At 38.1% G+C, this 27,308-nt stretch overlaps 1 protein-coding gene across 2 annotated transcripts in view; it reads right to left on the bottom strand.

Annotated features, from left to right (window-relative positions):
• grm8a (glutamate receptor, metabotropic 8a) overlaps window positions 1-27,308 on the bottom strand; it is a 411,383-nt gene that overhangs the window by 56,238 nt on the left and 327,837 nt on the right. For both annotated transcript variants that reach the window (XM_033990109.2, XM_033990110.2), the window contains exon 8: window positions 7,074-7,213. In XM_033990109.2, the coding sequence (XP_033846000.2) occupies window positions 7,074-7,213 (140 nt within the window). The remainder of the gene's footprint in view (window positions 1-7,073; window positions 7,214-27,308) is intronic.

Here is a 27,308-nt window from a genome sequence, read left to right as displayed (position 1 = left end):
TGATGAGGGAATAGCGTTATGCAAAATAGACTGTTTGGACCTTTCTGGCATGTTACCCCGTCTTTAAAGAACTATTGCGCTTGTGTCTGCTCTATAGCTATATATACCTGTGGATCATTATGTTATAATTTTAACATTTTAACATCTGTGTAATCCCTCAGTCATCCAGGTATGATCTACAGTAAAAGAAAAATTCTAATCTGGACAAAAATTTTCAGGACTGAAGACCGAATCTGATCAGTGGCTTTACTCCAAGCTCCTCCAGTGTGACTGAGCTCCTCACCCTATCTCTAAGGTCGTATTCACACTAGCACTGGTTAGTACGCTTTAATCGAACTCTAGTTCTTTTGGCCACAAAGTCCGGTTCGTTTGGTCAGGTGTGAATGCGCAATCTCTGATACGGTCCAAAAAAGCGAACTCTGGTCCGCCAAAAAACCTAGGTCTCGGTCCGGTTGAAGTGAACTCTGGTACGGTTCGAATGCATATGTGAACGCCAAGCGGACCACAGGCCGCTCCAAAGACAGGAAGCGGATTACATGCAGAGCATTCTGGGTAAATAAAACCAAAACAAACACGGGTGCAAAGCTAGCGGAGCGGAGAAATGGCTCGTGGTCAGACGTGGAGAGAAGAGGAGGTAAAAGCCCTCATAGAAATATGGTCTGACGAAAATATATGTCAGTTACTCGTAACCACGCACAAAAACAACGAGGTTTATAAATTAATAAGAAAAAATGAAAGCAGTAGGATTCCCCCGCACTGTAGCATTTTGTTTACATTTCCCTGCGAAAAAGAAGTTGCGTTGTATTGACCAATAGACGAGCGGCGTTTCTTCTTCATGGTTTTTTGTCTCGTTTCCTTCCATGGTTTTTGGTACAGCGCCACCACATGTGAAGGATTAGACAAGCTTCTCAAAAGGTTTGGTTCGTTTGACAAAAAGCAGTGTGAAAGCAAACCGCTCCAGTTGAAAATGTTAACAATGTTTCAATTTTGGTCCCGAATCAAACCGAGTCTACTGGACTATTAGGTGTGAAAACGACCTAAGGGAGCACCCAGCCACTCTGTGGAGGAAGCTCATTTTGACCGCTTGTATGTAGCAGAGATGAGATTCTGTGGTCCACAAACCAGACCCCTTGTGGCCCCTGACTGTGCCTAGAAATTCTTTCCATAAAATCAATAAACAGAATCGGTGACAAAGGGCAGCCCTGGTGAAGTCCAACATGCACTGGGAACAGGTCTGACTTACTGCCGGCAATGCAAACACAGTTCCTGCTCCAGTCATACAGGGATTGAACAGTCCAACAACGTTCCTAGTTGAGATCAGCTGCTTCACCAACAGAATTGGTGAAGCACTGCTTCCCCCTCTTGAGGTGTTGGAGAGTCTGCCAGAATTTCTCTTAGGCAGACCGATAGTCCTTGTCCATGGTCTCCCCGAATTCTTCCCAACCCTGAGTTTTGTTTCTGTGACAGCACAAACTGTGCCACGCTTGGCCCAGCACCTGTCAGCTGCTTCAGGAGTCCCACAAGCCAACAGGGCTTAATAAGACTTCTTCTTCAGCCTGATGGCATCCCTTAGTTCCGGCGTCCACCACCACGCTCAGGGGTTGCCATGATGACAGGCACCAGAAACCTTGCGACCATCTACAAGTAGCTGCATTGACAATGGAGGTGGAGAACATGGTCCACTCTGCCTCAATGTCTCCGACCTCCCCGGGATTTGGGGAGAAGCTCTCCTGGAGGTGTGAGTTGAAGGCCACTCCACCAGACAGTCCCAACAGACCCTCACGATTTGTTTTCCAGGTTTGCCAGGTCTGTCCGGCTTCCTCCTCTGCCCGGCCGATCCAATTCATGACCAGGTGGTGATCGGTCGACAGCTCTGCCCTTCTCTTCACCCAAGTGTCCAAGACATGCAGCCGAAGGTCAGATGACATGACAACAAAGTCGATCATCGACTTCTGACTTAGGGTATCCTGATGCCACATGCACTGATGGACTCCCTTGTGCTAAAACATTGTTATGGTCAAACTGTGACAGGCACAGAAGTCCAATAACAACACTGCTTGGATTCAGATCAGGGAGGTCATTCTTTCCGATCACCCCTCTCCACATGTCACTGTCGTGGCCCACGTGGGCGTTGAAGTCCCCCAGTAAAACAACAAGACCCAAATCAAGACAAAGAAAACAATAGAGCTTGCCAGTATGCGAATAAGTGTGAGAGCACCCATTAGGGGCCTGAATGATTATGTAAGTATGACTCAGGCATGGGTCACACTTAGTGTAGCACATTAGACCTAGCCTACAGAAACTGTAAACAAGTAGGTGTATTAGTTTTGGTGTAGGTAGCTCCTCCCTTTCAGATAGATATAAGGCAGTGTGCACCAATAATCTGATCAGAACTGAAGAAGTGCCTTGGATGAGCAGTGAACCATCTTCCCTCCAATAACTTTTTGTCCATTTGAGATATTTCAATTTTTCTTTTACTATTTAACATTATAAACTGCAATATTAATCTAAAGCAATGTAATAAAAGAAACAAGCTGACTACTGTGTTAGAAAACTGTGGTGCCAAATGGGACAAAACATTGATCTAAACAGCATCACAACAGGTCAGCAACAACGATGGATAGCTACAGATCACACTAGTAAGTACAGAGCAGTGGGCGTATACCAGTGGCGGTGAAAACAAGGATTTATCGGTAATATGGCATCTTGAAAATAAGCAATCAAAGATTGCTCAAACATGCACCAAACACTCTAAATGCAACTTCAGGTGAGGGGAAACAACTAAAACACGGTTAAGATCTGAAAAGTTGATTTTGCATAATAAATCTGCTTCAAGTAAGCTTGAATCATTTTTAATAAAATACTTGTTAATTTTATATTAAGTCTTTGTTCAGGCTATTAAAAGTGGCATTCAAACAGTACAATGTAACTTTTTCTTTTAGGGAGAGAATTATTCAATATAAAAAGCCCCCGTATTCCTACATTGTACATATTGTCGCAATTGAATAGAGGAGAAAACAATACAACATTTGTACGAGCAATATAAAAACAAGTGCATTTCCTTTGGGTGATATTAGGAATCACATGGCCTGGCACACATCTGCTGCACCCCTCATTGGCGCATGTTAACGGTCTTCACACACAGTTTACTCCACCTGCACAAAGTGTTTCTTCAGGGCGGCTGGGGAAACAATGAACGTGCTGATGTTTTGATATCCACAAAACTAACCTAAGCTTTGTCCCAGAGCCAGTGATCCAACCATAATCAGATCAGCCACAAATCAGCCATCTGCATTTCTTTCAGTCAGTCTGGGCGGACATATGCTGTTCCATGTGCGTGTGGTTAGTTTGTTTGGGCTGGAATAACAGCAGATCCACTAGCTTTGTGGGCATGTGTGAATGTGGGCTGTTCTGGTCTTCCTGTGAGTCAGTGCTTTTGGTAATACAATTTATCATTATGCCACGTCCATTGGCAAGCTGCACTGTTTTTAATGGGGAAGTTAAAAGCTACAACTGGACATGTGTAATTGTTTTTTGCCAGTTATTTGACAAAGATACCAGTTGCCCCCATATTGGATCTAGTCGCTAATGTAAACAAATGTAGAATCCTAAGAAAATATGCATTAACTGCTCAAATGTCAGAACAGTCCCCATCTTTTGTATAACTGGCAGGCCACAACAAATGTTCAGTGCATATGTGACTTTCCCAATCTTTACATTTATTCAACCAAATACAAGGTCGAAAAGTGCAGCTGCATTTTAAAACAGGCTTGATTGTAGCAAATTATGATTAATCAATAATTAGCATTTGCCATTAGCATAAAAGGTCAAGCATTATGGAAATCTTCCAACTACTGAAACACGGGTTTATAAGTGTCGGAAATGTTCTGTATGTATGGTAATTGTGCTGTGCCGAATATTAACTACGTTTTCAGGTGATTTGGAACTTTTAGTGCGTACATTGATAACCGCCTCCTCCCATTTTAGTCTGTGAAAAAAATATGCAAAATGCCACTTGATGCAGGCATTATGGCTGGTGCTAAATGCCCAGATATCTGCACTGACTGCCCTAAGTGGTGTTATTTGGCAGTACTACTCTCTTCCTCTTCCTCTGTGGGTGATCTCATCTTTTTTCAAGGCTGGGCCCTGCCTGGGAGCTTGATGGTTCTGCGCAGTATCTTTGCTGTTCCTAGTACTACAGTTTTCTGGACAGAGATTTGGGGGTCACTACCCCGAGTGCTCCGATGATCACGGGCACCACTGATGCCTTCACCATCCAGGGCTCCCCCAGCTCTTCTTTGACCCCCTGGTATTTCTCTAGTTTCTCATGTCCCTTTTTCCTGAGGCAGACATTGCAATAACCAGTGAGGGGACATCAGTTCTTGTCATCTAGGGCGGCATGAATCACAGCCTTTCACACTCTCAATCAAGCATCTGTCAAGACTTGTCACCTTGGGAGTCTGGAGCCCTTCTTATCGCCGCCATTGTTTTTTGTTGGTTTGCTAAGTATGTTGTAGTATGTTTGTAAGTATCCCACTGGAAACTTGCACAAACACCAGGAGAACATGTAAAGTCTGCATATATTATAAAGGTTCCAGGTTTTTGTGAGGCAGGAGTGTTGGAATGCTATTCTGTCCTCTTAGTTTCACTTTACGGAAACAGCAAGAGAAGTCAGAAACTGATCTCGATTCTCGACAATATCAATTTAAAGTATTATTATAACCACAAAAAAGTTACACAGCGCTGCTTTCTAGTCATTAAGCCGACGTCAAACCATTGAGGACATGATCGACACTACACAACTGGAGCTGTTTCTAACTAGCACACAGTTCTATCAAGGCAAAAACAAGTTTGAAGAAGAAGCCATCCGGGTGAAAGTGAATGGCGTTTATTTTTGACAGAAAAATATAGAGGCTTGCAGCGTTCCAACTATATTACTGGGTTACTCCGCTTGCAGCGCTCTGGGTGAAAAACTAGGCTTCTTCTGCCACAGTGTAAATGAACCTCTAACTTTTCAGGCTAGTTTTGTAATGTTTTATGGAACTTTATTATTTATTCATAGCCTGAGCAGTTCCCACAGACTGTTTACAAACTCTCACACCTTTTTAAATACATTAAATATTCAACACATGAAACTATTGCCATAATGTGAACCTCTTTTCTTTCCATAATTACCAGAGTGACAAAACAACAACAAGCTTCTTTGTTTATTATATACTTTATTTTGTTTAGGTGAGAGGGAGCAATTATTTGGCTGTATATAAGGGGAAAGAGGAAGCAAAATCTTTATTTTTTTAAAGGGAGATCAAATTAATTATACTAGTCATAATATGAAGCTCTATAACCTTTGTATTATCATAAGGGGTTTTATCAATACAAAGTGAAATAGATGACTGCACATTAAAACACTATTATTGTTATTAATTAGACATGGACCAATATATCCTGATATCCTGTATTGGCTACTGGCCTTTTCAAACACTTAAAGCGACAGTAGCTCAGTTGGTAGAGGGTCAGATCCACTGATCAGAAGGTTAATGGTTCAATTCCTGCTCTTGGCATAAATATTATTGGTAGAGCGGTCACATTGCTGATGATTGCTGTCATTGTGTTCTTGGGCAATCCACACTGGTGTAAGAATGGGTGAGTGGTTGACGTAAAGAGCTTTTGAGTACCTTAAATGTGGAGAAGTGCTATATAAAAAGTGACCATTTGCTATTTAAATGCATCAGCTTCATAAGAATAGGACAATAAAACGTACATTACACTGCTCTCCTGGAGATGACTCACAGAACAACTGGGTTCACAGAAATAACTGAATATAAAGTTGAGAAAAATCCTTCCTACATATTAGGCCTGCTAACGCCATAACTTTTAGACCTGTGTAAATCTGCAGACAAGAAACAACTCTGAGGAAGACAGTGGATGAGCAGAACTGCCATAAAAGTTGAAAAACAAACCTCTCTGATCTCTCTTAGAATAAATACGCCAAAGGGTCCGTAATGTTGAAGTAAAAAGTATAGATAGCTTGTCTAGTTCTGTGTTTGGTTTGAGGTTTTTTTCATTCATTCTTCTTTAGTTTACATCTCTGTTAGTCAACTTTAACACTCACTTATTTAAATCTCAAACTTAACATGCACTTCTTGGGAAATTTTCACACAACCTAGACGCCTTATGATACAGTAAAACCCATGTGTCTCGTTCCACTAATCAAATCCACAACCTAATTTGTCATCGCAGACAGCAGCAGTGCTCATCCCTGTACATCTCTGTGGCATTGTCCATTTGAATCCTTCTCTCTGTTTCGCTCTGACTGAGACAACCACTGCATCAGCCAGTGAGCGTTTGGTGTCTATTACTCGCCTCATCTGTCACTGTGCCTCTCTAATGAAGTCCTGGGTGGATTTATTAGCAGCTCTTCGCAGCTCCAGCACACCATTGTTTTGAGGAGTGACGCTAGACCTGTTAGCGATTGAGATGGCAACAATGGGATTTTCTGTTTAGCTGTGCATTAAATCTTATGTTCGGTTTGGTCCATCTGGGAAAGCTTACTAAAAATGAAAAGTGTCTGAGTTTGAGAACCATAAAATAATTAGAACTTGTTTCAAAGAAATGTGCCGTTGCTCAAATTAAAACTAAAATCATACCAGCTGTCATTTTCAAAAGTTTTACTCAATCATACATTTTTTTTGACAAATTCAACTTAAATGTCTCTTGTGAGGTTTAAGCCATGTTAGAATGTTGTTACCTCATCAAAAATATACCTGGAGTTGTGTTTTGTTTCATTCACACGTGTTTGAGTAAATCTTTATTATTAATCTGTCTACATTTCCAAAGCTCAAAATGTTCTGTTCCACCTTGTGATGTCAAGTAGTGGAAATTCTTAAGTTAACAGCTAACTTTTACCTTTTGTTCAGTAGAGACTGGCAATTTTAGGACTGAAATTATCCATATTATTCTAGTGAAGGTGTGTGGAGTTTAAAAACACAGCCGAGTGCTTCCTGTATTACATCACATGGGAGCAAAGGCAGCAATAATTGGTAATGTATTGTATTTGCTGGCTCTGTTTGTACCTTGAGGTGCAGTTTGTTGGTCCAGGAGCCGATGACTCTGTACTCTGCGGTCGACCTGTTGTTGATCTGGTACTGAAAGATGTCGTACCTGCCGGGGGCGTCGCCATTCTCATTGAAAACCACTGGTGTCCCCGCACTCCCTGCAAACACAAGAAACAGGTCCAGTATTTAATGAGTTTCACAGTTTAATATTGAAATATTTGGTATAGTTGGTCAAATATTGTGTTGTAACAGACTTGGTCACTGTTACAAACAATGAGGTCCAACATTTGTACATTTGTGGATTTTGTTTGATAGGAGGAATAGTGTCTGCAGCCCCCCTCTGTGAATATATCTAAAAACTATTTGATACCGACTACAGTTGCCATTGCTTAAAGCCTTAGGTTCCTCCTTAAATGATTAAGTTAACAAATGGGACACTTAACCAAGGTGAAAGGGTGAGAGACCATGGGGAAGGATACAGAATTGAGATATCACTGCAAGACTGACAGATGGTCCAACAAGTGCTGTCAGGGCAAATACATCAAACATATGCACAAAAGGGAATCAGTGAAACGTTACAACTGGCACCTCCCTTCAGTTTTCTGCAGCCTTGGGGATAACGCGACTTTCAGGGAAGAATGATATTTGACATCCTGCTTTAGAATACAGTCCATATTAGAATAGACATTTTATTAACATTTTATTAACTCTCTCTCTCGCTCTCTGTCGCTCTCTCTCTATAACTACACTCTAAAAGTCTTGCCCTAGGACTCAGCGGCAACATTTATCCGTAGGACTCGGAATTACACCACCGACCTGTGGGTCAGTGGATCTGACCACTCGACCAATGATGTTTATGTCAAGACCTGGATTCGAACCACCAACCTGCTGATCAGTGGACAAACACTGTCGCCCATTAATAAGTAAGATGTTGATGCTTTATTGAGGCTAATTAAGGTGTAGTTATTATGTGGTACTCAGCAAATACAAGCATAAACTTCTGATACTTGAATAATTCCAGATCCAAGGTATAAAACCCGTTACTATATCTATGAAAGTTGACCAAGCCACTTCATTTAAAAGCAAAAAGCATTATATAGAAAATCTCCAGATGAATTGATAACCTTTTTATTATGGAACACTTGGGGATGTTTAGCATTACAGTAACAGCAATTTGAATTGGTCCAATTACCAAACAGCAGAGGATGCCATTTTTGGGTAATACAATGTCCACTGCAAACAACAAAATACACTCTCTACAGGGAAAAGGAGTTTAAGTTCAAACCTTTACAAACAATTAGGAATGCATGGCTGTTCATTATCCTTTTATATTTCACACTTTTCTGAGATATTACTGCTCAGGGATAGTTTAAAACTGTGGAAAGTGAACTGAATCCTCATTTTAAGACATCATTTGCAAAACTTTTCAGACAAATCGAAATTAGATTTTTTTTTTTTTCCTACACTTGCGGTCCTAATTTACATCACAACATAAATCTTCTCTGACATTTTTCTTATTTAAAACAGTTGAGTGGATTTTGATAAAGTAGTTAGAGAGTACACGGTATTATATAAGACTCCACAACTTAAGTGAGAGCCAGTATGACAACTCTTCCACACGTACATCTAATCTTTCCAATTGTTAGTGGCACTTTTGTTTCTAAAATCCAAGTTGACGCAGGTCCTTGTCGACAGCCATCTCTGGGTGTGCTGGAGTGTTGTGCCATTGAATTAAAGCATGCATGGGTAACTTTATGTGCCCTCAAAGCTTCAGTTTTCCCACCACCAATAATGCTTAACACTGCCATTTTATTGTTCCTCTCTTTCTGTCTTTTATGTAGCGACAAAATCAAATCAAAGGACTGCATCGTATAAGGCAGGAAGGCGATCCAATTACTTTAGACACATAGAGTTGTGCATTATGGAAATTCCTCTCCTGCAGATGGTGTACATTGTAGATTTGGATGTATAAAGAAACTATTTTCCAGGGATGAGACAAGAGATTGGGAATAAACGCAGAGAACGAGCATGTCAGGAAAACAAAGAGCTTCATGGTCCGGAGAAGAGATTGTGAGTCAGTCAAGTAAAGAAGGGAGAAAATGAAGGAATCAAGGAGACTGTACAATGCAATAAAACCACAAAGGAACACAATAATAAGTTGGTCCATATGAGAAACCTAGTCACTTCACGGGAACGCTCGGGTTTATGCATGGTCCAGTTCTATTTGAGCGATATAAAGGATCAACAAGGACTTCCACTTTAAACTTCGCCCCTGCAGATATGCGTCCCATGACATCAAAGACCTGTGACATCACGGGCCTCTTAAAATGCAGACAGAGTTTAAGCACAGTTGGCAGCACGCACTCTGTTTTTCACTGTTCTAAACCACAAAGCTGCAAATTGGTCTGCACTAAAATGTCAAAGAGCAGTAAAATGCCACTAAAACACCATGCAGCCCTATACAGATTAGTAGCGAAACTGTTTATTTTGTGTTTAGTCCCGCTTTAAAAGGGCTATATCCTAAGCAAATGTGAGTTTGAGTGGTCCTGTATTCTCATGTCTACATTTCTCAGTTTACTCCAGGAAGCCCTAGCCAATCAATATTCCTTCTACATCCAATATGCTTGTTCTTTTATTTATTTCACACGTACTCCTTTACCTTTTAATTCCACATTGTAAAGTTATCTCAAGCTAAACACATCTGCCGGTCTCTACCTGTTTTACTAACTGGCCTGAATAAATTTACTTATCTCTTATTGACCAATGAATGTTTCACTGCTTGATTTTCTAAACGTTTGTGTTGGTTAAAATTTAATCATCAATTTTGTGAAGCCCCGTTTTCAGTCTTTTGTGTTGATTTTCAGAAATACAACAATAAATTGAATTGAAAGTAAAAAAACAAATTGAACCAAATAGTACAAAGGTTTGCATTATTATGTCTATCAATACTGGTCATTCACAAAATAAGCGCAATCTTTTCAAACTGCGCTGGTTGTGTCTTTGTTTTCTCACTGCTTTTCTACCACTGTATTTCACAAACTACTCACCCACACTCTATTTATTACTTCTGACAAGTTGCCACCTTATTTTTACTTCTGGCCTATTGGAGTCGTATGATGTTTCTGTCTTTTTAAGGCTAGTTAGAGAGGTCTGCGTAAAAATGTTGAACAGAGGTGAGACGTTTTGGCAGCTACAGAAAATTGGACCGTGTAGAAGTGCTCGCGTTGCCTTGAGAGGAAAATTATTTTTCAATAGCGTGCTGCTGTTTGGGCCATTTGCTCCAGATTTGAGAAATGGGGATAAAGACTTTTACCAAGGGCTAAGGTAATTATGGTAAACATATGTGCGGTGAATGCCCAGTTTTTAGCTGCACAGATAAGATTTGACTGTGCTCTCCACTGCCAAAAATATGGAAGATATAAGTTTCTTTTATCCATATACTAAACAACTGGCATTAAACATATACGATTTATTTTTGTGTTGAGGCTTCAAAGCAACGTGACACTGCCAATGGATAAAAATATAGGATACGATAAATAAGAAATTGGTAAGCTGAGAAAAAAATCAATATAATCCATGTTAAAATCAAATATAATATGATACGCAGCGCTTTTCCACCTTCAAGGCACTCAAAGAAACCACTCATTTGTAAAACACTAGAGACGGGTTAACGACAGCATTCATCTATGATCATTTATCAGACACGCTCTACGAACGATGTCTATCTCGGGAGTGGGATTTGAACCACCAATCTTCAGATCAGTGGACAACCTCTTTACCATCTGTGCTACTGTGGCTAAGTTTCCATCTAGTTTAAGTTGCACCATTACCTCGGATTAACCATAATATCTTTACATTTGTATATGAAACGGGCACATTTTGGAGTGGTTATGTCATATATATAGGACCAAGTATTGGATTTGTGATAGTGTTCTGTTAGTGTTGTGGCATCATCAGTGGAACATCAAGAAGGACTTTCTGCACAACTTTAGATCGGCCTTGAGAACTAAACCATTCATCTGTTGCCAAGGAAACACTGATCTGTAGAAGTGATTATACAGTATAGTGTACTGTATACTGTGAAGTGGAAATGACAACTTGGAAATCTTAATATTGTAATTCTGTTCTTTATCGTTATTACCGTTTGACAGTTCAGATAGGTTTCATTGTATTATTATTTTAATTTTAGTTTTTAGTTGTTTTAGTTTTAGTTTCTTTTCGACATCCTTACTGCCTAGAGGTATGTTTTCTTTGGATATGACTAGATAAAAACTTATTCTGTGTTGTGAATTGGAACAGCCGATTCCCATTGGACGAGTGCCGAATCTCTGCTGCCCGTGCTCAGATCTGCTAAAAGAGTAGAAATACAGTTTGAAGACCAAGTGCTGGGACAAAATAACAACTAAAAGCCACTTCTTTGTTCTTACTTCTGAAAAATTATATATTTAAAATCGAAATATATAAAAAGATCTATTTTGTCGTAATTTTCAGATTATTAATTAAATATTATGAAACAATAATACTGATCTGTAAGAGGGGAGCTCATCCAAAACAACAACTACCCATTAGTTTTTTTCTTCTGACCAAGATCCTGGTTCAAGACAAAACAAATATGACCTAACTTTGCAATGAACATAGGTTTAGATTGGAAGTATAATCATTTACTACACTTTTGTAATGATGATGTATTTGGATTTCACATTGAATACATTTTTCTTCTTACAACTGTGCATCCAGACCAGGCCCAGATCAAACTGACTAAAGGAGCATCCAAGTTCCAAAGAAATACAACACTCTTTCATTACGTCCCATTATTTTACCTGCTTAAATCAGGTCGCAATGCACCTTTTTGCACCCCTGTAGACTCGGAGCTGATCCAGATGCATGCATGCATAGGAGAGAATAGAACAAAAAAAAAAAAAAGGGTTCACAATTATATATGTAAAATCCTCAGAAAATCGTGGGTTTGATGGGAATTCATGTTCACAAGCCTGCAATATAAGTCTCAAGGGCTTATTTCAGGTTTTCATCCATACCAGCAACAGTTTTGCCTCTGCCAGCTGTCTTCTAGTTCTAGGATCAACGAAAAGAAAATGATAGAGAAATATCCACGCGGCTTCTGAAATTGTGCACAAGTCCTGACCTTTCGCTCCGTAATGTAGTACAATCTGTCTGATAGTGTGACAGCAGCGTGAATGGGAATTTAAATGAAGCGCTCTTAGGCAAAATTATAGTGGCAAGGAGCAAAAGAGAAGCAGATGAAGAAGGGAATGGCTTTCTCAGACGGTTGTGATGAGTTCAACTAAAAAAAAAATATTTGAAGGTTACAAATAAGGGGTGTGAAAAGGGGGTATATTATTCTGTAATGAGTTTTGGTCGTCTAACGGCACTACGCATTTTACACAGCGTACGGAAAGAAAACACATACAGATGCCTTTAAAACGGAAATAGATCTGGATTGTTCAGTCACACTTTGACTAAAAGCTAACATTTTAGCATAACAAATTATCAACAGTGATTTTTTTTTTAAAGATGTACATTACAGGAGTTAGTGGGCCAGTAGTTAAAGAGGTTGTTTAACAGTTCTTTTGTTCACTTTTTATATTGTTTTGCATCACTTGCTTGTTACAAAGATTGGGGATTTTGCCAATAACATTTGATTTAATCAGAATCTCTAGGGTGAAGAAAGCTGATGAGGAGGAGGCGGTGTCAGTATCTACTAATTAACCAAATGGTTGCAATGATCGTCTTATAATCAGAAGCTTAAATTCCCATTCTGACTAATGCATATTGTTGTTGTGTTCTTGGGCATGACACTTAACCAGATTGTGTGTGTGAGTGATTGATTGAAAGTGGCTGTAGAGGCTGTCACTTCTGTCGTTCAGGGCAGCTCAGCCTACAGTAGAAACTTCATACTTCCACCAAAGTGAAAATAAGAACAATGATATCTTATTATAACACAGGGGGGAGCTTAAAAAAGTAGATTTTGCATAATATAACCCTTTTAAACATGTGGGAATTACAGAAAGAAAGATGGCCGCCGGCGTAACAGGCTCACAGGGGGACAAGGAGAAGAAGGGGTCCGTCTGGTGTAAAAGAGAGATGTGAGTGACAGACGGAGACAGAAGTAAAATAAGAGGAAGAGCTTCAAGCAGCGTCGTCCTGCCAGATGGATGGAGACGTGCAGAGGGACTTAAAAGCCAAAAGTGAAGCGAGAAAATGAGGGTGAACCAAGCAGACGAAATCCAGCCCCCTCTCCCTGTGAAAACCTGTGTGATGTTTCTACCAGACAGTTTTTTGAAGAAGATCGCTGACAAAATAGAAAGATTGCAGAGACGATTGTTTGTTCTTCTGTCGCTGGATGTGATAAGGATTACAAGTATTTAAAGTGGGACTAAACACCTAAACTCCACCCAGAGACAGAGTTCAAATGGGAAGTGCCTGGAGGAGTAAAGAGGGGGGCCAAACTCCGCCCCTGCAGCCACGTGTCCCTAATTGGGTGTAATCCGAGAAGAAGAGTGTGATGTCACAGGTCTCTTCTAATATATTGGCTGAAGGAGGCAGTTTTAGACTCGAAAGGCATTTTCAAAGCAACATACTAACCTCACTGTAACTAAAATTGCAAAAAAAAAAAAAAAAAAAAAAATGACTAGGAGCTGTAAGCTATTCTATTAAAATACTCTGCACACAGTTTAGTGCACAGAGTGTTTAGTCCCAAATTAAAGCTGTGTGTAACCTATCTTAGGCAACACAGTGGTTTCATACTAAGGTGGTATTTTTTTTTTTTTTTTTTTACAATTATAGCGGAAACATTCAAATTAAACTACCGTTCACTTTTACTTTTATCGTGAATTTTCCAGTTCATCCAATATGATCCAAATTCAAATCTATTTAACTTAACTAAAAAAAAAAAAAAAAAAAAAAAAATCCATTGAGCATTGAGGAAGCAGAAAAGTGAACTTTATAATGCCTTGCTCAGCAGCTGGATTCTTGTAAGAAATCTATCTTATCCTGCTGGAGGCAAGGCTATTTCATCCACCCTGCAGTGGACCTGATCAGTCTGAAGAATGAACTGGAACTTATGTGCATGTTAAGCCTGATCAGATTTTATTCTGTTTGTAAAATAAATGCACATAGGTGTTTTAGACATTCATGGAACACATTTCATGAATGCAACAGATATATAATTTCCAAAAGATACTTCAGTGTTATTCCTTGGAGTGAATTAACCAATAATTACACAGTGAGAAAATTGAGTCACATCCCACCTACTTATGGACCTAACTGTACACCTATAACAAGTAATGAAGAAGGGACTTGTATGACAGATCAGATACATTATACAACAATACATTAAAATACAGTTTTAGGCATAATGTGTATAATTGGTTGTGTAAGTATTTCACTAACAGAAAACAGTATGTTTTTATGAACAATCAGGTATCAGAAATGAATTCTATAAAATATGGTGTACCACAAGGTTCAGTTTTGAGACCATTATTATCTATGTAAATGATCTTGTCTCTGCTACAACTTTTCCACTGATATTTGCCAATGATAAAGACATTTTTCTTTCAAATAGAAATATAGATTTTACTTTTGATAAGTTAAACTGTGACTTCATTAATTTTTCAGAGTGATTCAAAGCAAATGAATTGTCATTAAATGTAAAAAATCTAGCTTTAAGCTATTTGCTGAAAAAAAAAAAATATATATATATATATATGATTGCCTTCTAATTTTCCCCTATTTAACATAAGACGTGGCAAAGTACCTTTACTACTTATTTAAACCCTTTTTTTCAATACCCACACATGTTTTAAGAATAGAAACATTGTCTAAACCAGTGGTTCTTAACCTTGTTGGAGGTACTGAACCCCACCAGTTTCATATGCACATTCACGAAACCCTTCTTTATTGAATTTTTTTTTTTTTTTTTTTTTTTTTTCAAATTCAAGACATATGTATGTTTTACTGGTGCACAAAATGAACCGTGCATTAACATCACTGTGTTCAAAGAATAAAACCAATACAATGCATGAACTCACTACAAATTACATACATACCTTTTAACAAAGACATGACCTTTTTTAATACTACCACACTGAAATGATTTAAATTTTTAACTTTATGTATTTCAATAATGAACTTATTGTATTTATGGTATTTATTCTTTTTAACATTTTAACACACACCATAACTCCGCAACCAATTGTGCTCTCATGTAAATTCATGTCAAAGCAGAGGCATGGGGCTCTTTAAATATGTTACTGTCATTACGGTAATGTACTTCCATGGTCCCTCAAAGATGTCCAATCAGAGCGCAGTTGTCGCCGGGATCCTCCCAGTCAATGCCGGGGCATCACTCTGGCCACTCACTCTGGCCATGTCTCATGCTGTGTCTCAATTCACCAATGTGCCTTGGCCTACGCCGAACCCCTGAGACTGTCTCACCGAACCCCTAGGGTTGGATCGAACCCAGGTTAAGAACCACTGGTCTAAACCTAATGCTCCAAGTGCTCCTTTGCTCCTTTTGTTTTTAATTGAAGCTCTTAAATATCTTTGATATAAACACCCGTTTGATCTGTACATTTGTTTTTAGCTCGCTGCATGATTCTGATTTCTTGCAATGAGTCTTATTTTAACTATAATTACTCACAAGCAATTTTCAATTTGGTATCATGATCCAAAATCATGCAACACTCATACAGACCTTCTTCAAATCTCACTGTCACTGTCGATGTACAAATCTAAATTCAAATTTAAGCTGTTGACACAGTATTTGAGTGTCATCATATTTTACTTTATTAAAGCAAATGTTTCATGTATAAGAAAACATGTTGTAAACTGTCTTGTTTTATCTTTGATCATGATTGTTGATGAAAAATGTGTTTATCTTCTAGGAGCGATTCAAAAGACTTTTGGCTTCTATCACTCCCATGCACATGGACAACTATTGTTCATTATACGTACAGTATGCATTTTTACTGTTTGGCTGCCAAACCTGATTCTCTGTACTGTCATTTTTAAAAAGTGCTAAATAAATAAATATTATATATATATATATATATATATATATATATATATATATATATATATATATATATATATATATATATATATATATATATATATATATATATATATATATATAATTTTTTTTTTTTTTTTTTTTTTTTTTTTTTTAACTGGACTGAGATGTAAAAGTATTTTGTTATTACTGTTTGAGACCTGCTGAAAATCAGTACAACTGAAGTCTTATAAAACCTGAAAATATGTGCAAAATACTTTTATTTTTTACTCTTTAAGTACATTTTTTTAAGCGGTACTTTTATACTTTTACTTTGTTAGTAGATTTTTTCATGTGATTCTTTTACTTTTCCGTGAGTATGTTTTTCTCCAGTATCTGTACTTTTACCCTGGTAACAAAATTGCATAGAAACAAAAGGTTGCTGGGACCTCAGAGAAACTGGGCACCAGAAAATACAGTTAAACACAAATGATGTTTTTTTGATGAGGCAACATTATTACACTGAACATTTGAAGTACACTCTAGAAGTCAGTTTGGCGTAATATAGCCCATATGTCAAAGTGATGGGGATGGATTGAAACAAAATGTCAACAGAATAGTTCTGCTGCCAAATATAAAGAATACAGTACAGTTCAATAGACCAAGAAAATAGTCTTAGCAAAGGGCTTGGTAGAAATATTTAGACAGTTGTGGTAAAAATGAATTGGGACAGGATTAAAAATGAGGAGCCTTGAGCCTTGCCTGGTTGAATAAAATAACAAGCGTGAACGGTCCGAGTCTATGCCAAAGACTAAATGTTTGCAACAGGGGAGGTGGTGAGAAGGCTGCAGCCCACATGAATAAAATATGGCCCAGTGCGTCTTGAGTTGTTGCCAGTGGGTTTGAGAGTGTGCAGTGCATCGACAGCACTAATAAGAGACAAAGAAACTCAAACGGACAGTGAGTACAGCACCCAAACAAGACTGGCACACAGACGGATTCACATGGAGAAGTTGTCATTTACTCAGCATGGGGAGAGAGGGCTTGGAGAGAGCTCACTGAGAGGCAACAAAGAGTTTCACAAGCACATGGTTATTATTTTTGAATATTATATAAAAAAATCACATCATGTAGTCTGAAGTTTACAAATAAACAAAAGAAAAATTCTAAGGTTTGGACATAACAACCATAATTTGAACACACTGAACATTTTAGGATGACTGTGTTCTATCAAAACTATATGCATATCTACATAATTTTTCTCCATCTTTTTTGGACTTCCTTGACATTTTTATTGCATTTTAAGAGAAAAAGACAGGGAGAAAGCTCAACATTTGACAGTTAATGCATAATATTTGAACCCATTATGATTAAATGTAATGGATTTGCTAATTGCCAGTTTCCTTCTTCGAATCGTTATAACTCAGCTTGACCACTTGGGGGACAACTGCTAAAAACAGAACCTAATCCCCAATTTTTCATAAACACTGACATCTACCCTTAAACTATTCTTATGCTTTGCTAAAAAAATAAAAATACGATATGACTGTGTGAAACCTCAATTACATAATAGGGCAGACAAGCAAAACAATGGAGCCTTCTAGTGGGAGAGAAGAGAGCTGATCTAAAACACTTAAAATATATAAAAACTGGCGGACAAGGGGGAGAACAAAGAATGTACGAGTGAAACCCTGATTATATTTACACAGTGCGCTAAAGCATTGTGCAGCAATCTCAGTAATTACACAAAACTCATTTAAGGAGCCTCCATTTGTGCCATGATCTGCATTCAGAGTAGAAAATGAGATGGCAAGAAAGAGAGAAGTAATGAAAATACAGGGAGAGGGCCACCATTATGTTGATCAAAGGCGACAAAACAGCCCAAACCCGGGTTACAAATACAATTTAGAGAGCGTGAAAAGGGTTGGGGGACATAAACAGTGGATCTGCATTACTGAATCTGGCAGGAAAATGAGCAAAAGAACTGGGGCCAGTGTATCAGAGCAGATAAGTGCGAGTGGTACAACACTGGCTCACAAACACGGCAGGAATAGGGTTTGGGTCACAAAATCTGAACAGTTCGTTTGTGGATTTGAGAGGAAGCTTGTAAATTCAAAAGCCCTGTTATAATTTTCATAGATATTGTAAACTGCACTGTATCTGTAGTGAAAATTATGAAGCATTTTATTGATCACGATCCCTGGTAGAAAGTGTGATGATTTGGGTGATAGACTTGTTGTTGTGGGATGAGAGCGTGTTGGATCTGCAATACAATGGTCCATGATGCTTCCTCTTGTCTGAAAAAGCAGTTCAAAAGCTGTGCACGTGACCCCAAAATGTGCAATACCATGTAAAATGTATTTCCTTTATCGTCATGATTATTTAAATTGTAGATTCTTCCTGAAAGCATCAAGTATAAGAATGAACATATGGACTTTAATGATCCCTGCTGGTCCTGCCCCGTTTTGCACCTCCCCACTCCCTCCTGTGTCCGAGCCTGAAGCTGGGCGGAGATTTTTGGCTCCTCCCGTGCACACCTGGGGCTAATCACCAATCAACCACACCTGGGAAGGATAAGAGGAGCGAGGACCTGACACCCAGCGCCAGATCGTCTGTGTATCTTTGTGGTACTCCTTGCTTGGCTCCGTTCTTGTTTTTGCGCTCTTTGGATTTTATTTACTGGATACTCACCAGATCCTGCTCCCCGGACCTGCTCTGCCCTCCCGTTTCCGACCCTGCTCTTCCCCACCGCTACTGTCTCAGACCCTGCTCCTCACGCTCTCACCTTGGACCACGGCACTCTCCCCGATTCACCGTTTGATCTACCGTTTGGAATTCTGTTGTAAATAAACACTGTTAAACTATTCCCCGAGTTCTGTCTTTCTGGTCCCCCTTACCGACAGGACTGCAGTAAACAAAAAACTCAAAATAACTCAAGACTTGTTTTAGATTTGTAAAAAATAGACTTTACCTTTTGCTTTGATCACTACTTTGGATACATGGCATTAATTGACCCTGACATGGAACACTTCGGGCACATGGGACTTTCAGGTACTTTTTCTTTACTACATAATTCTATATATCTTGGACCATATATTTGATGTCTTATATATGTAGATAAAACGTAGAGCAGTGAACAAAGACAAAAAAACAAAACAATGAAGGAGTAGGTGTGTCCAAACTTTTACTGATAGTGCGTGCATGTGAATACTAGCAAGAGCCAACAGGTTTATGCTAGCAGTTTAAATACCTACTTCCTCTTGACGGTTTGCACATCAGGTAACCCATTTGAATGCTGGGAATTTTGGATAAAGTTTTAATAAAATGGACTAGTATTTCATTTGTCCGTTCAGTATCTTACCCCATCCAAAGCATAGAAAGAAAATGGTAGATTTTTCCTATAGTTTTTCATGAGGATCTGATTAAATTAACAACAATAAGCAGGTTTATGGTTGGTGCATGGACATGGTGGACAGTTTGATTCGCATTACTGACGTTGCACACTGCCATTGTATCTGTGAGCAATCCACTTCCACCATTGCCTGTAAGAATGATTGAGATGCATGAATGATGAGAGAACTTTGGAAGAGAGCATGTCTATCTTATTGTTGTGCAAATGCAATTCAGCCTGTCTGCATTTCTGTCCAATTGTTTTGTCGCTCGTCTAACCATTCTATTTTTCTTATCTAAAATGATATTCAACATATAATTCCTTTTGGGGGAAATAACATTTCGTGGAGACTCTAGGCAATGCTGAGAAAACACATGACAAGGCCCAATATGTATGAAAATGTTGACACTTCACAATGTGTAGCCACTGTGTGTTTAGCTTGTCTTGAACGTCTTGGCTTGCACGGCGTAGCTACATTATTCATGATACACATTTAAAACACAGACAAGGTGACACTGCCGGCGTTGGATTGGACACAGTGCCAACAAGCTGCTACTTACTGCCTGCTGTTTGTGCATGAGCCGCAGGTAGTAAGTAGAAGATTAAGTGTCAGGGCTGAGGAGTATGAGTAACAGGATCATACTGACTATGATTGTAGGGTTTAGACCGAGGAGCGCTGTTTAAGTACTTAAGACATGCATTTAATAGGAAAACAAAACAAATTGATTAGAACACATTTAAAACATACAAATACACAGATATGTTTTATGTTCTGTTTTGTAAATTGTAAAGTGCATATATATTTCTGTATATTCTTTTTGCAAAACAGGTGCAATTGCATAATCTGCATTTATACTCACACCTGCACCTGTTTTCAATGTTTTAAATATGTGCAGGTATTGTATTATGTATTTGTTGTGTTTGTATTGTTCTGTATTTGAACAAGGCGCAGATGAAAAGGAGAGTCTGAGTGCTCCAATTAGTCTCTCCCTGTATAAATAAAGATAAATAAATAAATTAGTAAATAAGATACCTACACTCTTTACATTGCCTGTGCATTCTCTCCCTGATGTTGTTCCGTACCTGAGACGTCTACTGGTTAGAGCTGGGATTGAACCACTGACCTTTGACACATTGCTGGTCTTGTGGAAGAGGGAATGTTCAAACTTACTATGGGAGCACTGCTATCAATATATCAGTACTGACTCAGTACAAACATGGGTACCAATATTCCAACACAGTCACGCAAATATCTATACTAATTAGCATATGCACATTTTAAGGCTTTTAGACATGTAGTTTCTTCATTGTTTTGCATCAAAATATCTTTACCAGCAGCATTTTAGCCTTTTGTATAGATATATTTTTAAATGCCAACACTCATAATCCAGGTAATCCAGATACAAAACATACCACCAAAAGTATTTAATATCTTATAAATATCAAAGATTGTGGTATTGCCCATTTCAACTTGATTCACAAAATTGCACAAATAGACACAAACCTTTAAATCCTTTCTCATTTGGTAACAAACATTTACTTATTGTAGAGTTGTCATCCTTTCAGGTACAAATTGGACTAAATTTATTAACTGTAGTATCAGCTGTAGACTTGATAAAATGTGTAGTATATCAAAGTTCTATAAACATTTTTCTCAAGGTGGCTGTTGGATTTGCAAAGTTGATAGACTCTTAGATTTCTCTTTCTCATCTCACATTCAATACTGTATAAGAAGTCACATTTCTTGGCGCGTGCTGTTCCAGCCCAAGGTCAGTGCACTCATGTAAAGTTTGCAGTATCCCAGTCAGCACATGTCTCTGTTTTCCATCTCCTGCTGTCCGCTCAAGGTCATTCATTCTGCCGTAGTTACAATACAACTAGCCTACCTTTCTCACTGCTGCCAAATAACTATATATGCAGCAATTCCAACTTTTTTTTTTTTCTTTTTGTTCTGTGGAAGCCCAAAAGTTCATCTTCCCTTTTCCGTTTCCAATCTCCCCTCTTGGTGATTGTGTCTGATTGTGCACTTTTTGTCTCCTCTGCTCGATAACTCTTTCTAAAGTCATTATGTCTAAAAAGCTTTCCCTTCCTAGCTGTTTTTTTTTTTTTTTCTATTTTGATATCTTCCTCTTGTAACTTTTAACACCCCCATAGACTTCCATACAGTCTTCTTATCCCCTCGTCTCATGCCAAGGTTCGCAACATTAGCAAAGGTTAAGCCAATTGGCCCATTTCCATCCAAAGATCTCCAAAACTGTTATGGGTGGACGCCTTTCTCCCCAAGGTTAAAGTGGTAGAAGGCGAGTTCATAATTTCAGTTCAAACTGGATCAAATAGTTGAAATATCACTGTGGGAATTTGAAGATTCCGAAAGGTTAAGGTTTAAGGTCATGTAAATCAGTTGCATTTTGTACATTTGAACTTCAATTAATCTTAGCATATGGAGAAAGTCTACTCATTGGTCTTGGTTGGTATGATTCAGAAAGCTAGATCAGTTCATTTCTATACAGAGTGCTGGAAATTACACACTTGAATGAAACTTTTTTTGAAACTTTACTCTCTAGCTCTTTAAATTTTCTCTCTAACTCAAGAACTGCTCCCTACAGGTTGCCCGGTGTCTTTGAAAGGTCAAATGCAGAGGCCAAATTCCCTACAGGGACAATAAAATTTACCTCAACCTTAACTTAAGTGTACTTATATTGGTAAAAATACTGCTTCTGTTGCATTGACGCAGCAATCTATTTTTATATCTGCACATACTGTATATCTCGAGACAGGTCACTGATAACTCAATATCAATATGAAGAGCCTCATGGGAGCATAAGGGGAGCATAAGGCAGAAGTCAACACTAAGACACCGCAGTGGACAAGAAAATTACTATTAAAGACCAAGGCACAGAAAGAAGCCGAAGTAAAAGAGGAGGACAGGAGAGTAATGGTGCTAGTAGCATTAGGGAGGTCTCTGGAAGCCACTTTGGGATGAATTAGCCGAGTAAATCAGCCCAATGCCTGCATGTGTCCTCTGCTGCTCACCAGCAGAATGGGCTCAGTGCTTGCAGATGGCTTTGTGGACATTACTCGGAATGTAAATATGTTTCACACTGACAAGGAACTCCCTCACTTACGGATAATAGGACTCCATTATCCACTTGTTTATGGCACACTTTGAACACGATGTAATGGGAATAGTACTGCAGAGATTACAAAATAGAATTAGTATGTATTTTAAGGTGCACTATGTAACTTTTATGGTGGGAGTTCGCCACTTGCTTGCCTCAAAAGAAATGTGATGGCTTTGCTGAGAATACTTCATAGCGAGCCATTAAACTTATCCATCCTGCTCTTGTTCAATTGCAGGTATTTTTATTGCTCAGAAATACTTTGAAAAACATATATTCTTTTGAGCATGGTCGCCTCTCCACCAATTTGGCTCATAATCTGGTCTAGTGAAGTCACATGCTTGTGCATGGTGATTGATAAGTTTATGTTGACACTATTTTTACTCTGAAGCTAGAGTAAATCTTACTCTGTACAGATAAGGACCATATATACTCAGAAATAGTGTCAAATTTTACTCTTTAAGTGTTGGTTTAACACTTGAAAATTTACTGTGCATATTGGCCTTTCTGTGTGGAGTTTTCATGTTTCTCCCCGTGTCTGGATGGGTTTCCTCCAGGTACTCCGGTTTCCCCCATCAACCAAAACATGAATGCCCTTCAAGACAACTGTTGTTGTGATTTTGGGCGTTACAAAAATAAAATGAATTGAATAGAATATTGTGGAACAATTTAGGCAAAGTCATAACATCTCATTGGAGACAGGTAGGTGGCAGACCTTCCTCATAAACGTTGCATATTGCAGTGGTTTCCAAACTTTTTACTGTGTGAACAAGGGGGTGACTTCCTGTCTAAAACTGCAGCCCTCACAAAAACATCACATAATAAAAAAAACCCATGCATTTATTTAAATGAATGCATTAATTTAAATAAACATCAGTTTATTTAAATAAACTGATGTTTAAATAAAGGAGAGCACCTGGGATTTTTACTGAAAACTCAGGTGCTCTCCTTGGGGATCCCTGCTGTTAAGAACCACTGGCACAATGCATCTTCAACGTCTAGTCCTGAGGAAAAAAAAAAAAAAAAAAAAAGAAAAAAAGGGGTACAGTGACATTCTGGATTCAATGTACTTTAATTGTGAGTTCCATAGCCCACACATCTCTTTACTAATGTCCCACAGTTTGTCTACTGACAATATATATTCATGAGACTGGTCTATATTCCACCAACCGTCTACTCTAGTATGACTTTAACACATTTGAATGTATTGTATAATGTGCCTGCTTTTACCACCAATATAGACAGTAATACAAGGTGAACAGAGTCATTGTAGCTTTAAGGCTGTTCTTTTTCCTATTATTACTTTTTCTGTTTGTGCACAGTTACTTAATAATGGACCCTTATGAAAGATTCAGTGTCAAGTGTTGGGGCATTTTAATATTTATTCATGAAGATCTGTTACACCTACAAAATGCAGCAAAATGCAGCTTGTTGTACATTGTGTAGTTTTACATCTTTTGACAAAAAATGGCCAAAAATTAAAAAAAAGTCAACCCCTCCCCGTAATGGGAGATTTTAAACCATATGATTTAGTGCAAACTAGTGTAGTGTGTTGTTCAACACACTACAGAGATTAATCATGATGCAATCAAGTCATAGCTGCTCAACTTAAATTTCAAATATTTATTGACAATACTGGTGCAGTCCACACTTACTGCCAAGCCATGCATCGACTCCAGAAACAAAACAAATGTCTGGACCTACCAGGATAGTGTGCAGCATTCACCCTGTTAACTTGTGCTCACTGCGTCACAGCCAAAGCTCGCTGATGACCATAATCACTCTGAACTGTCATCCACAAATGACTTGTCAGTCGGCTATTCAACCAACTCCCTCTAAATCCAACCCACTCAACCTAATTGTGACTTCTGTCTGCTTCTTCTTCTTCTCTATTGATTACAATTGTGCTCCACCTCCTCCTATTGTTCCAATTCCATGCTAACGCATGTCAATTTACAGTTTTTTACAGATATTTGCTGCCTTGCTACTATGTCCTACAGGTTGCATTCATGTTTGAAAATGTAAATAATGAAGGGGTTAAAAGTCTTATATAGCCTAAATGTTATCTAGCTAAACTTTTTTTTTTTTTTTTTTCATAAAAGTCTAAAATTTTGTTGGTAACTAATAACCTTGTGTATTGCTTGTGTGACTGAGAGAAAACATTTGTTTTGTTTTGTTTTTTGTAGTTTTTTTTTTTTTTTTTTTTTTTTAAATATGTGTTGTCCTAACAACTCTTGATGTCTAAGGCAGAAGTTGATCTTCCATCAGTACAGGACGCATAGACATGAAGACATTGTAGCATTATCGCCAACTGAAGTATGCTACCTTCTGCTTTCAAAGGTTTAAATGGCTCTGGGTTTGTATCATGTTGATAAGAAGAAGGCCAAGGGAAACTGACATGAAACTTCTGTGACAAGTTGACTAAGGACGCTGAACAAATGTTAGAGTATAAACAGAACAGTTAAACGATGCTCATCAAAAATAGACCAAATCACATGGAATTGTCAGCAATAATAGAACTGAAATTATACAAGTGTTACAATTATTCAGGCAATGGACAATTCAAAAACACAATCTGTCATTTTGTACAAGTTCAATCATTTAAAACAAAAAAGGTCTTGCATTTCGGTGCTCTCTTAGTTATCACCTCCAGAAAAAGAAGACAGATTTGTTATGCTGTTGATGGCCTTGACATCAAACGCTAAAAACTACACTTAACAACAATAACAATCCCAGTTTCTTCTTAATTTACTAGTACCACATTTTCTGCCAATTTGCTGAGGTTTTTTGGTGCTGGTCCGAGATGGTAATGGTCCCAACTTCAAATCATTTGCTCGTTCAGCCCATCTTTTCATTCATGCATCTGCCACAAAGCCAAATTGTTAAGGATCTCCAAAGAGTAATGAAAATAAGACAGGTCCGTAGTGTGGGAAGTTTATCTCAATCTGTTTTCATTGGTTCCCTACAGCAAATGCCAAGCACTTTCTCAATCTTTGCTCCTTCACTTTAATTCAATGTCAAGGTAACCCCTAAGAAATCAATAGGAAGTACTTCTAATTGGACAGACATTCCACCTTTAGACATGAACAAACTACACAAAATCCTCACCTTTTTTTATTTGAAGGGCACCCAATTTCTTCTTCCATGTTTTTGAGCAAAATTTGTCTTGCCTTTGTCTAGATATATTGTATAAACAGCTATTGAGCTCAGACTAAGTCCTTTGTGTACTGTGTGCAACTAATAATAAAGTGTTTTATTGTCTGAGTATCAGGAAATGCATGGTTAACATGCTAGTTGCTAGGTTTAGAGGACTCCACTCTGGCCTCTGAGAGTGGTGGAAAGCTCTTATAAAGTCATTAAATAATTAGGATGCAAACCATTTAAAATGCAGTAGTACATTTAAGTATTGTTTATAGTTTCTCTTTGTTGGCTAGGTTGGCTAGTTTCAGTCTAGTTAGCTCTTCGCTTCAGATAGATATACTTACACTTATACTTAACAAAAATTGTACAAAAGCCGTAATACTGTATGCAGTTATGCGGATTGTTTTGTTTTAATGAATGAAATAAAATATTAAATTGAAAATTGAAATTGAATTGAGATATAAGGCAGTGTCCACCGTAATCTGACCAGAACTGAAGAAGTGGCTTGGATGAACAGTGAAATGTTGTCCAGTTGAAAAAAAATGATTTATTATTATTATTATTATTATTATTATTATTATTATTATTATTATTATTATTATTATTATTATTATTATTATTATTATTATTTTTTTTTTTTTTTTTTTTATGTATTTATTTTTTAACTACGGAAAATACTAGTATCAAAACAAGAGAAGATTGCAAATGAAAATGCCAAGATGTTATGTTCATTTTGTTTACCTAAGAAATATTTAATAATATTGACTCAATAATTCCTTCTTTATACCAAACTTCTATCCAGCTTATTCCAGAAGTTCCTGTGGGCATCGTATGGGACAGCAAATAACTTCTGCATGCACTATAAAGCGTTCCAGAGAATCGGTGCTTTGTTGATTTGTCGATGCAAATGAACATAAAACATTTTACACAAATCAACCTACTTTATATCAGATTTTAGCAGCAAAACTTTTCTCAAATTCTCAGTTGAAATGAATGGGATTTTAGCTTAACCGGAAGTGCCACCGCAACAAAAGTGTGGCTTAGAAGCATTTACCGCAAAAGTGAATGATCAATATTGATGCTCTTTGCCAATGTTTTAATGTTTTGTAAATATATGTTCTAAGTAAATGTGTATCAATAAAGTTAGTCTAATATTAAACCATGTACAATATCTCCAAGTGCATCTAAAGTCTTTCCATGCCTACATTAAATCCTCATTGTCTCCATTTCAGACGGAGTGAATTATAATAAGGATGTATATGGAGTGTGCAATCAAATATTCATATCTTCATTATTTGGAGTCTTTGATCACACCTCTTCAAACACCCTAAAATTTGGACTTACACTGATGAGATTCTAGCAGACAAAGCATGCCAGGCAGCTGCAAGACAGTTCATGCTTTCATATTCACTTAGATATTAGAGTTGGCCTCTGCCTTTGACCCATCCTTAGACAACCTGTCAAGGGCTGTGGGCGACCATAGTACGTTGCCTGGGGATTCGACTCCAGCCTGGATGTTAGTGGAGTATATAGCTGGAGGATTTGCCTGTGGATGTTTTGGCTTCATGGGGTGGAACTGCAGTGCCCGAAGG

The sequence above is a fragment of the Periophthalmus magnuspinnatus genome, chromosome 23, assembly GCF_009829125.3.
Source record: "Periophthalmus magnuspinnatus isolate fPerMag1 chromosome 23, fPerMag1.2.pri, whole genome shotgun sequence".
NCBI lineage: Eukaryota > Metazoa > Chordata > Actinopteri > Gobiiformes > Gobiidae > Periophthalmus > Periophthalmus magnuspinnatus.
Note: the sequence above shows the minus strand (reverse complement) of the source record. Positions and strands in the feature narration are given on the sequence as shown.